Genomic DNA, 11793 nt, shown 5'->3' with positions numbered 1-11793 from the left:
GAGTAGGTGGAAAGTGAAACAATTGAGATACATTGAACTTCACTAGTTCATCAATGACATGAATGGCTTCTTTGCTGAATTGGATAATATTCTAGTACTGGAAATATATTTCCTCAAATTTTTGCTGCTACTCAAAACGAAACAGCTACAGAGTTGACACACAAAATTTAATCTGCATTATTAACTTTTCTGCATCACTTTCTTAATTCCAGATGATGTACAAAACAATTATGAAGCATTTGCTGATTTGTGTGGTATGAATACTCCCATCATGGCAGATTTCAAACCACCAGCGGTTATCACTGAAAGAACAGATAGGAAGAGATAAGCAGCTGCACATCATTATGTAGTATTTCCACAATGCAGTTGAAATAGACATAAATAACCTGAAGAGCATAAATGGTAAAGTGTAGTGAAATAATTAGGAAGTAATGAGTTTTGAGTATTTGTTACCTTGGCTTTTAATATAATGGATCTACTTGTAAGTTTGTATAATTTAATTTTAATAATGGCTTTGCTTAATGACTGCTCACAAAATTCCTAAAAATTTAACAATTGGCTCTCTCCAGCCAGAACAAGCTACAGATATGGACCATAAGCTCCCAGAAGGCAGGAAATGGAGACACAAAGCTGGCCAACTGGTGGGTGGGGAGGAGGGCAGTTCTGTGCATGAATAAGTAAATAAATTAGAAGAAAGATAAAAAGGCAGTCAGGGCAGTATATGGAATATGCATAATAAAAAGTGGAAATTATTGCTGTTGTTATTATTACCAGAGCTAATAATTTCTTTTTTTTTTAATTTTAGTTTAGTTTTTTAAAATTGAGCTATAGTTGATTTACAATATTGTGTTAGTTTCAGGTGTACACCAAAGTGATTCAGATACATATGTATATATTCTTTTTCAGATTCTTTTCCATTATAGGTTATTACAAGATATTGAATATAGTTCCCTGTGCTGTACAGTAAATCCTTATTTATCTATTTTATTTATAGTAGTGTGTATCTTTTAATCCCATACTCCTAATTTACCCCTCCCCCCTTTCTCCTTGGTAACCATAAGTTTGTTTTCTGTTTCTGAGTCTGTTTCTGTTTTATAAAAAAGTTCATTTGTATCATTTTTAAGATTCCCCATATGTGATATCATATAATATTTGTCTTTCTCTGTCTGACTTCACTTCATATCATCATCTCTAGGTCCATCCATGTTGCTGCAAATGGCAATATTTCATTCTTTTTTATGGCTGAGTAATATTCCATTTTATATATATCTTTATCCATTCATCAGTTGATGGACCTTTAGGTTGCTTCAATGTCTTGGCTAAGCTAATAATTTCCTAGACATCGTCATTTCCCATTTCAGAGCTTCGGTTTTCTCATTTGGAAAGGAAGTTTAATTACACCTTTCTTATCACCCTCAATGTGCTCCCTGATTTTTATCCGTTTTATTCACTGTTGCGTGCAATAGTAGGTGTTCAGTAAATCTTGTTGCACACAGTAGGCACTCAATAAATGCGTGTTGAATGAAAAAAATGAATGAGTCCTATTTCCGTGAGAGAAAGCTCTTGGTAAGTCGTAAAGCGACACGCATTCGTGGCCCTTCTTGAGATACTAAGTGAGGCTGTTTCCAGCAAGTCCGGGAGCAATTGCCGCTCGCGGACCGTCGGGGAGACGAAGGGCTGGACCGCTGGGTCGCTGCACTGCCCCGGCCCCGCCCCCGCCCCCGCCCCAAGCCCCGGCCCCGCCCCGCCCCCGCCCCGCCCCGGCCCGGCCCCGCCCCGCCCCGCGCCCCGGCCCCGCCCTCAGCCTGGCCCCGCCCTCAACCCCGCCCCGGCCCAGGCCCGCGCAGCCGGTCCCTGTTTCCCGGCGCGCCGGCAGTGGCGGGCGCGGAAGATGGTTGCCACCGCAGCTCCGTAGAGGCGGCAGCGGTTCAGTCTCGGGCTTTAGGGCGAGGCGGGCGTCTGGAAGCAGTCCTTGCCCAGGTGACAGGAGGTCGAGGAGGCGCCACCGGGCCTCGTGGGGTGCCAGGCCCGCTCGCTGCAGTCCCCGGGCCCCGCCGCCTCCCTATCCCTGCCCCCGGGTGGAACCGAAGAAGGTCAGGTCTGCCGCCCCGCCCGTCCTCGCCTCAGGGCGGACGCTGTGTGTGGGTGGCTCACTGTTTAGCATTGACTTCACCCAAGTGCGTTCTCCATGGCGGCCTCGCAGGTCCCGGGGGAGAAGATTAACATCCAGGCAGGAGAGACGGCCAAGGTCGGGGGCAGGGACCTGCTGGGGAACGGCTGTCCCGAGCAGGAGAGACCACCGCAGCGCTCGTGGAGGCAGAAGTGCGCCTCCTATGTTCTGGCCCTGCGGCCCTGGAGCTTCAGTGCCTCACTCACCCCGGTGGCCCTGGGCAGTGCCCTGGCGTACAGATCCCAGGGCGTCCTGGATCCCAGGCTACTGGTGGGTTGTGCTGTAGCTGTCCTCGCTGTGCACGGAGCTGGCAATTTGGTCAACACTTACTACGACTTTTCCAAGGGCATTGACCACAAAAAGAGTGATGACAGGACCCTGGTGGACCGAATCTTGGAGCCCCAGGATGTCGTCCGGTTTGGAGTCTTCCTCTACACCTTGGGCTGTGTCTGTGCTGCTTGCCTCTACTACCTGTCCCCGCTGAAACTGGAGCACTTAGCTCTCATCTACTTCGGAGGCCTGTCTGGCTCCTTTCTCTACACAGGAGGTAAGAATTGGCCTGTTTGCTGTGCTGCAGGTCTTAGTTGCAGGTATTGGAAACTGCGGTTTGCATAGGAATTATAGGGTTAGTGGAGAGGTGTCAAAGGTTATTTTCTTTTTTTTTTCCTTTGGCCGCACCGCGCGGCCTGCGGAACTTCCCCCACTCGGGATCCATCCGGCGCCCCCTGGGAATGGAAGCTGGAGTCTTAACCACTAGACCACCAGGGAAGTCCTCAAAGGTTATTTTCTGAATTAGGCCACTTTATGTGAAATCTATAATGTTTGGGTCGTGTGGATTTGGGGGATAGCATTCCTGGCTTGGCTTATGGATGCTAGGAGTAACTTATATATGGAAATTTTTTGTGTCTAGTTTCCACTGGTTGGTCATACCTTATAATGCCACAGTTTCAAATTTTAGTGTAATTAAATTTGAAAAGCTCAAAGTATACACCTGATTATTTTCAGCTAGTTTGCTAGGTGATCCCTTGCAGCAGGCTGATTAAGGTAGTGATGGGCTGGTGGTTAAGCCCTATTTATTGAGCACCTATTATGTGCCAGCCTCTGTTCTATGTGAACACAGCAGTCAAGTCCCTGCCCTTGTGGAAGTGATTTTATATATCATGAGGAGAGACAGAAAATAAAAATAGTAAATTATGGGTAGGATGACCAACATCCTGGTTTGCTCAGCACTGAGTGTTCCTAAGATGTGGGGCTTTGGAAACCAGGAGAGTTCCTGGTAAGCCAGGATGAATTTGTACCTTGGTTACAGTACCTGAAAAGAAGATAAGTGCTGTAGGGAAAAGAAGGAGAGCAAGGAAGGAGGACACAGCTGACTGCTTTAACTAGTTTGATCAGAGTAGGCCTCGTAAAAGAGGTAACATGTGAACAAAGATTGTAAGAGGTGACAGGTGAGGGAGTTGCCTGAGCAGATATCTGGAGGAAGAGTATCTTGGAACAGCAGTTGCCAAAGGCAGGAGTGTCCCTGAAGAGTTGGAGGAATAACATGGAGTCCAGGGTGTGAATGAGGGAGAGAGTAAAAGGAGGAAAAGTAAGAGAAGTTCGTTGGGGGGGGGGGACAGGGTGGCACAAAAATGCTGTAAGCCTTAATGTTTTAAAAGAATCACTTTAAAAGAATCACTCTGGCTAAGGTACTGAGAATGGATAAAGAGGGGTAAGGGTAACAGCAGGAGCACCCAGAAGGAGGCTGTTGAGTAAACCAGGCAAAAGATGTCTGGTGGCTTGAATCAGGGTGGGAGTAGTGGAGAGGGAAGTAGTCAGATTCTGAATTTATTTTGAAGGTAAACAGGGTTTGCTGATAGTTGGGATGTGAGGCAGGAGAGAAACAGAGAAATTAAACATAACTCTAAGGTTTTGTCCTGAGTAACTGGAATAGTGGTGTTGATGTCTAGTGAGAGAGAGAAGGTTGAAGACAGGTCTGTGGAGAGAAAGATGAGAAATTGACTTTGGACATCTTAATGTATTAGATCTCCAAGGGGGTGTCAAATTGATAGTTGGATATGAGTCTGAGTTCGGGGAAGAGGTCTGAGCTGGAGATAGAGACTTTTGGGAGTCTTGCACATAGATAAAGTTGTACGACTGGGGGAGATCCCAGAGCGGGGCAGTGTTGATAGACCTGAGGGTGAGCCCTGGGGCACTCCAACATTAAGAGGTGGGGAGAGTAGAAGGAAGGCAAAGGGAACTGCAGTGGAGCATCTGGAGGAGAAAGAAGAAAAGCAAGAGACTGTGGTGTCCTGGCAGCCAATTGTAAAAAGTTCAATGAGGGAAATCAGCAGGGTGCTGAAATAGAATGAATGTATCAGCTAGTGGTGGATGGAAGAGGTCCTCTCTGTGAAGGTGACGCTTAAACTAAGATTTGACAGATAAGGAGCCAGCCATGGGTAGAATGGGGGTCTGATTTGGGTCCTTCAGGGATGAAGGAACAGCAAATGCAAATGTCCTGGAGTAGGGTAAGACTTGGCATCTTTTAGGATCTGCTGAAAGGCCAGCGTGATCAAGAGGAAGACTGAGATGCAGCTGTCGGGGCAGGCAGGGGCTAGATCGCGCTGTCTCATAGGGCCTCAGTCTCTGCCGGTTCCTCCTCACTCCCAACCTCCAAGCCTAGTCCTTGGACCTCTCTTCTTTAGCTCCATTCACTCCCTCAGGGATTTTAGCCCATCTCGTGTCTTCTATTGCCATCTATTAAGCTGGTGACAAATTTCTACCTCCAGACCAGATCTTTCCACTAAACTCCAAACTCAGATCCAGCTTCTTACTCAGTAACTTCTCTGAGAGATTACAGGCATCTCAAGCTTGACGCGTCTGAGACCAAATTCTTCATCTGCTCCCCATAGAAATCTGCTCTACCCTCAGCTTTCCCCATATCACTCGATGGCAACTCCATCCTTCCCGTTCTTCAGGCTGAAGATCATGGGCATCATCCTTGGCTCTTCTTTCTCACGTCTTGCATCCAGACCATCAGCTAGTCCCGTTGACTCCACTTCTTTTTTTTTTTTTTTTGAATTTTTGAATTGATTGATTGATTGATTGATTGTACACGGGCCTCTCACTGTTGTGGCCTCTCCCGTTGCGGATCACAGGCTCCGGACGCGCAGGCTCAGCGGCCATGGCTCACGGGCCCAGCCGCTCTGCGGCATGTGGGGTCTTCCCGGACCGGGGCACGAACCCATGTCCCCTGCACCAGCAGGCAGACTCTCAACCACTGCGCCAAGAGGGAAGCCCTGAATTTTATTTTTTTGTACAGCAGGTTCTTATTAGTTATCCATTTAATACATATTAGTGTATACATGTCAATCCCAATCTCCCAATTCATCACATGCCCCCCCCACCTCCCCGCCGCTTTCTCCCCTTGGTGTACATACGTTTGTTCTCTACTTCTGTGTCTCAATTTCTGCCCTGCAAACCGGTTCATCTGTACCATTTTCCAAGGTTCCACATATATGCATTAATATACAATATTATATTCTCTTTCTGACTTACTTCACTCTGTATGACAGTCTCTAGATCCATCCATGTCTCTACAGATGACCCAATTTCATTCCTTTTTATCACTGAGTAATATTCCATTGTATATATGTATCACATCTTTATCCATTTGTCTGTCGCTGGGCATTTAGGTTGCTTCCGTGTCCTTCCTACTGTAAATAGTGCTGCAGTGAACATTAGGGTGCATGTGTCTTTTTGAATTATGGTTTCCTCTGGATATATGCCCAATAGTGGGATTGCTGGGTCATATGGTAAATCTAATTTTAGTTTTTTAGTTTTTTAAGGAACCTCCATACTGTTCTCCATAGTGGCTGTATCAATTTACATTCCCACCAACAGTGCCAGAGGGTTCCCTTTTCTCAACACCCTTTCCAGCACTTGTTGTTTGTAGATTTTCTGATGATGCCCATTCTAACTGGTGTGAGGTGATCCCTCATTGTAGTTTTGACTTGCATTTCTCTAATAATTAGTGATGTTGAGCAGCTTTTCATATGCTTCCTGGCCATCTGTATGTCTTCTTTGGAGAAACGTCTATTTAGGTCTTCTGCCCATTTTTGGATTGGGTTGTTTGTTTTTTTAATATGGAGCTGCATGAGCTGTTTATATATTTTGGAGATTAATCCTTTGTCCGTTGACTCGTTTGCGAAAATTTTCTCCCATTCTGAGGGTTGTCTTTTCATCTTGTTTGTAGTTTCCTTTGCTGTGCAAAAGCTTTTAAGTTTCATTAGGTCCCATTTGTTTATTTTTGTTTTTATTTCCATTGCTCTAGGAGGTGGATCAAAAAAGATCTTGCTGTGATTTATGTCAAAGAGTGTTCTTCCCATGTTTCCCTCTAAGAGTTTTATAGTATCCGTTCTTACATTTAGGTCTCTAATCCATTTTGAGTTTATTTTCGTGTATGGTGTTAGGGAGTGTTCCAATTTCATTCTTTTACATGTAGCTGTCCAGTTTTCCCAGCACCAATTATTGAAGAGACTGTCTTTTCTCCATTGTATATCCTTGCCTCCTTTGTCATAAATTAGTTAACCACAGGTGTGTGGGTTTATCTCTGGGCTTTCTATCCTATTCCATTGATCTATGTTTCTGTTTTTGTGCCAGTACCATACTGTCTTGATTACTGTAGCTTTGTAGTATAGTCTGAAGTCAGGGAGTCTGATTCCTCCAGCTCCGTTTTTTCCCCTCAAGACTGCTTTGGCTATTTGGGGTCTTTTGTGTCTCCATACAACTTTTGAGATTTTTTTTGTTCCAGTTCCATAAAAAATGCCATTGGTAATTTGATAGGGATTGCATTGAATCTGTAGATTGCTTTGAGTAGTATAGTCATTTTCACAATATTGATTCTTCCAATCCAGGATCATGGTATATCTCTCCATCTGTTGGTATCATCTTTAATTTCTTTCATCAGTGTCTTACAGTTTTCTGCATACAGGTCTTTTGTCTCCCTAGGTAGGTTTATTCCTAGGTATTTTATTCTTTTTGTTGCAATGGTAAACGGGAGTGTTTCCTTAATTTCTCTTTCAGATTTTTCATCATTAGTGTATAGGAACGCAAGGGATTTCTGTGCATTTATTTTGTATCCTGCAACTTTACCAAATTCATTGATTAGCTCTAGTAGTTTTCTGGTGACATCTTTAGGATTCTCTATGTATAGTATCATGTCATCTGCAAACAGTGACAGTTTTACTTCTTCTTTTCCAATTTGTATTCTTTTTATTTCTTTTTCTTCTCTGATTGCCGTGGCTAGGACTTCCAACACTATGTTGAATAATAGTGGTGAGAGTGGACATCTTGTCTTGTTCCTGATCTTAGAGGAAATGCTTTCAGTTTTTCACCATTGACAATGATGTTTGCTGTGCATTTGTCGTATATGGCCTTTATTATGTTGAGGTAGATTCCCTCTTTGCCCACTTTCTGGAGAGTTTTTATCATAAATGGGTGTTGAATTTTGTCAAAAGCTTTTTCTGCATCTATTGAGATGATCATATGGTTTTTCTTCTTCAGTTTGTTAATATGGTGTCTCACATTGATTGATTTGCATATATTGAAGAATCCTTGCATCCCTGGGATAAATCCCACTTGATCATGGCATATGATCCTTTTAATGTGTTGTTGGATTCTGTTTGCTAGTATTTTGAGGACTTTTGCATCTATATTCACGAGTGATATTGGTCTGTAATTTTCTTTTTTTGTATTATCTTTGTCCGGTTTTGGTATCAGGGTGATGGTGGCCTCATAGAATGAGTTTGGGAGTTTTCCTTCCTCTGCAATTTTTTGGAAGAGTTTGAGAAGGATGGGTGTTAGCTCTTCTCTAAATGTTTGATAGAATTCACCTGTGAAGCCATCCGGTCCTGGACTTATGTTTGTTGGAAGATTTTTAATGACAGTTTCAATTTCATTACTTGTGATTGGTCTGTTCATATTTTCTATTTCTTCCTGGTTCAGTCTTGGAAGGTTATACCTTTCTAAGAATTTCTCCATTTCTTCCAGGTTGTCCATTTTATTGGCATAGTTGCTTAGTCTCTCTACTAAGAGAGTGGTAGTCTCTTAGGATGCTTTGTATTTCTGTGGTGTCTGTTGTAACTTCTCCTTTTTCATTTCTAGTTTTATTGATTTGAGAACTGTCCCTCTTTTTCTTTTCTTTTCTTTTTTTTTTTTTTGCGGTATGTGGGCCTCTCATTGTTATGGTCTCTCCCGTTGCCAAGCACAGGCTCCGGATGCGCAGGCTCAGCAGCCATGGCTCACGGGCCCAGCCACTCCGCGGCGTGTGGGATCCTCCCGGACCGGGGCACGAACCCGCGTCCCCTGCATTGGCAGGCGGACTCTCAACCACTGCGCCACCAGGGAAGCCCTTTTTTTCAATTTTTTATACAGTTTTTAAAGGTTACCTTCCACTTACAGTTATTACAAAATACTGGCTGTATTCCCCATGCTGTACAACACATCCCTGAGCCTATCTTACACCCAGTAGTTTGTACCTCCCACTCCCCACCGCTGTTTTGCCCCTCTACCCTCTTCCCCACTGGTAGCCACTAGTTTGGGAAGCCCCCGCTCTTTGTGGCAGGGCTTTGTTGGGGGACAGCAAGAAGGAAAACTCAGGGATGAGTCTGAGACTGAACTGGGTGCTAAACGACAAGTCTTCTCTGTCCCTCTGTGCCACTGGAGAAAAAAAAAATCAGATTTTGCCCTGGAGGGGAGGGGAATGCAACCACTGCCCCGCTTCCCAGCCTAAGAATATGCCCCGTGCAGCCACAGCAGCCTACCTTTTGACTGCCGCGGTTTCCAGCCCCTGATCTCACAGCAACTCTCTATTTTCTGGCCTAGGAATTGGATTCAAGTACCTGGCTCTGGGAGACCTCATCATCCTCATCACTTTTGGCCCGCTGGCTGTGATGTTCGCCTACGCCGTCCAGGTGGGGTCCCTGGCGGTCTTCCCGCTGGTCTACGCCATCCCCCTCGCCCTTAGCACCGAGGCCATCCTCCATTCCAACAATACCAGGGACATGGAGTCCGACCGGGAGGCTGGCATCGTCACGCTTGCCATCCTCATCGGCCCCACTCTCTCCTACGTGCTCTACAACACGCTGCTCTTCCTGCCCTACGTGATCTTCAGCATCTTGGCCGTGCGCTGCAGCATCAGCCTGGCGCTGCCCCTGCTCACCATTCCCATGGCCTTTTCCCTTGAGAGACAGTTCCGAAGCCAGACTTTCAACAAACTGCCCCAGAGGACCGCCAAACTCAACCTTCTGCTGGGCCTCTTCTACGTTTCCAGCATCATTCTGGCACCAGCAGGCAGTCTGCCCAAACTCTAAGGGGACTAGTAGCCACACCCCACAACACGTGCCCCTTTCTTAGAATGTGTTGAAGGCAGAGTGTCTGAGGAGGGAAGGTGATTTGGCAGTGAGGGACTTCAGGATGGCTTGTGAACGCCCACCTTTTTTTGTTATTACATTCTTAAAGAGAATGTTTTGGTTTTGTTATTTTATTCCGTTTTATGGGGACTCTTGAAACCACTCTGGCGTCAGAACAAGGTAAATTGGACGCATGGCCCTTGTTTTATTTATAATTTCCACTAGAGGGTGTTGTCAGGCCACTTTTAGTGGACTACGATGCCCTAAGGCTTGGTGAAGGAACCGCCCAGGTTGCCCTCTTGTCCTTGAAGAGCCATAGTCACTGGGCCAAGTGTCCCCTGCTGTTTTGGTCTGGCAGGATGCGTTGATGATCCCCAGTGACAAGGAGCACCTGTCTCTTACCCTGAGCACTTGGGTCCTGAAATACACTACCTGAGAGAGAAAGTCCCTCATTAACAGCCCGACTGGGCTCTAGGCTTTTTGCCTAAATTGTGATTCAGACCCCTTTGTCCTCACTTCACTTATTGCCACAGTTGAGGAGACGCATCAGATCACCCTGCAGCAGGACAGTGGAGCCGAGGGCTTGGAAGGAAAAAAACAAAAAACAGAAAAACAACACCTTGGAGGCAGCTGAGAAAATCACTCTGCTTTTGGGTGGAAACGGGTAGGGCGGCTGGTTTCCCCTTGTAGAGCCCGCTGGCATGACAGGGAGGACTCCCAGCCCTTTCAGTAACTCGCAGCACTCTGAAGCTGTAGAGACCCCGGCTGTCCTTGCCGACCACTGAAGGCCCACAAGGCCGCTTCTTCGCCTGCCCCCATCGTGTTTCCTCGCACTCCCCTATGCCCGCCCTCCATTTCTTTCAGGTCCCCATTTGTGTGTCTCCCATCCGTGGGGAGCCCTGCTGTTTGGGCAGCAGCTTAGCAACTGAGTCAGGGATGGTTGCCCCTGTCCACAGAGCCATAGGACGAGCAGACCAGGGACAGCAGCTCCTCCATGAGTGAATAAGCCAATGGACAAACAGTCCTGACTCTGTTCAGCCAAAATGACAGGCTCATCAGTGAAGAAACTGCATCCTCCTCCTTGAGGACAGATATACAATACTGACCCGGCTTTTCCCAAAGGCTTCAGTTGCCTTGTGCAGAGATAGTTTGTACCCAGGATGGGGTTGATCAAAGCTGGGGTTGATCAAAGCGTTGATCAAAGCTGCTGCTTGTTTCAGTGCCTGTGAAGTATAACTTCTGGGCTAGCATTGCTTGGTTGCATTGGGTCCAAGACCAAAATAGATTGAGACCATCGTCATCATGCTTTTCTGTTGTGATTATAGCCATTCTGATAGGTATTTCAGGGTCTTGGCCTGCGGAAAATGACATCAGAACTAGCTCTTAATCCTTAAAATCAGGCCAATTATGATTTGGCTCCTTGAGTTAAAATTGGGTAGCTTACTTGGAAAAAACATATTTGGAAATTGCAAAAGTTCCTCTAAAGGTGGTTTGTCTGCAGAGTGCCAGAATCTTCAAATAGTGGTCGGAGCCCAGTAATAAGGAAAAGGAGGACAGCCCTCTCTCCTGTCTGTCTTCTCCTAGCACCATTTTTGTTTTATGCCAGGCTAGTGGCATTTTGGTGCTCACAGGAGTCCTGCCTTCAAAGAGACAAGCCTTTCGGGCTCCTTCCCAGCAGGCCATTGTCACATAAGGCTCACCCCTGAGGCCATCGGACTGAGAGCTCCCTGCATCCGCAGACCAGACCACCTTGGTAAGCCCTCCCTTCGGGGGTGTCACCTAACCTCTGCACTGTGTTCTGGTGCAGGTTTTAATGCATATTTTTATATATAAATCTTTCTAAAAGGCCAAGTTTGATGCCAGGTTTTCTATGCAGGTCACTATAATTTGTATTACATCCCCTGATTCAATGAAGGTTTTCTTTAGACTTGTTAATAAACAAATTTTTTTAATTAAAAAAAGGAAAATGTTTATCAGTGGTCTGGCTTCCCGTTTCCCTGTGCTCTCTCCTGCTGCTTGCCTCATCGTCTGCTTGTGCACTCGGATTCATAAACCTCAGGAGACCGGCGCGGGCACATTTAGTGGGGAGGGCGTGGGGTGCCTGATCTTTGGCGGTGAGTTTGACCAGATTTGATGAGCCCTTAGGAGAGACAGTAGGGACCCCTCTGAGCCAGTGTGGATTTGCCAAGAGCCAGGCAGGCCAGGTTAACCTTGTTTCCTTCTGTCGTTTCC

The 11793-nt window shown here is 46.0% G+C and overlaps 1 protein-coding gene across 1 annotated transcript; it reads left to right on the top strand.

Annotated features, from left to right (window-relative positions):
* The first annotated feature begins 1770 nt into the window (after positions 1 to 1770).
* On the top strand, positions 1771 to 11517 carry UBIAD1 (UbiA prenyltransferase domain containing 1). Its single transcript, XM_081225300.1, has 2 exons — positions 1771 to 2717; positions 9035 to 11517. The coding sequence occupies exons 1-2, from the start codon at positions 2189 to 2191 to the stop codon at positions 9520 to 9522; spliced, it is 1017 nt and encodes a 338-aa protein (XP_081081426.1). The 5' UTR covers positions 1771 to 2188; the 3' UTR covers positions 9523 to 11517.
* The last annotated feature ends 276 nt before the right edge of the window (positions 11518 to 11793 follow it).

The sequence above is a fragment of the Mesoplodon bidens genome, assembly GCF_964165515.1.
Source record: "Mesoplodon bidens genome assembly, chromosome: 2".
Lineage (NCBI taxonomy): Eukaryota > Metazoa > Chordata > Mammalia > Artiodactyla > Ziphiidae > Mesoplodon > Mesoplodon bidens.
Note: the sequence above shows the minus strand (reverse complement) of the source record. Positions and strands in the feature narration are given on the sequence as shown.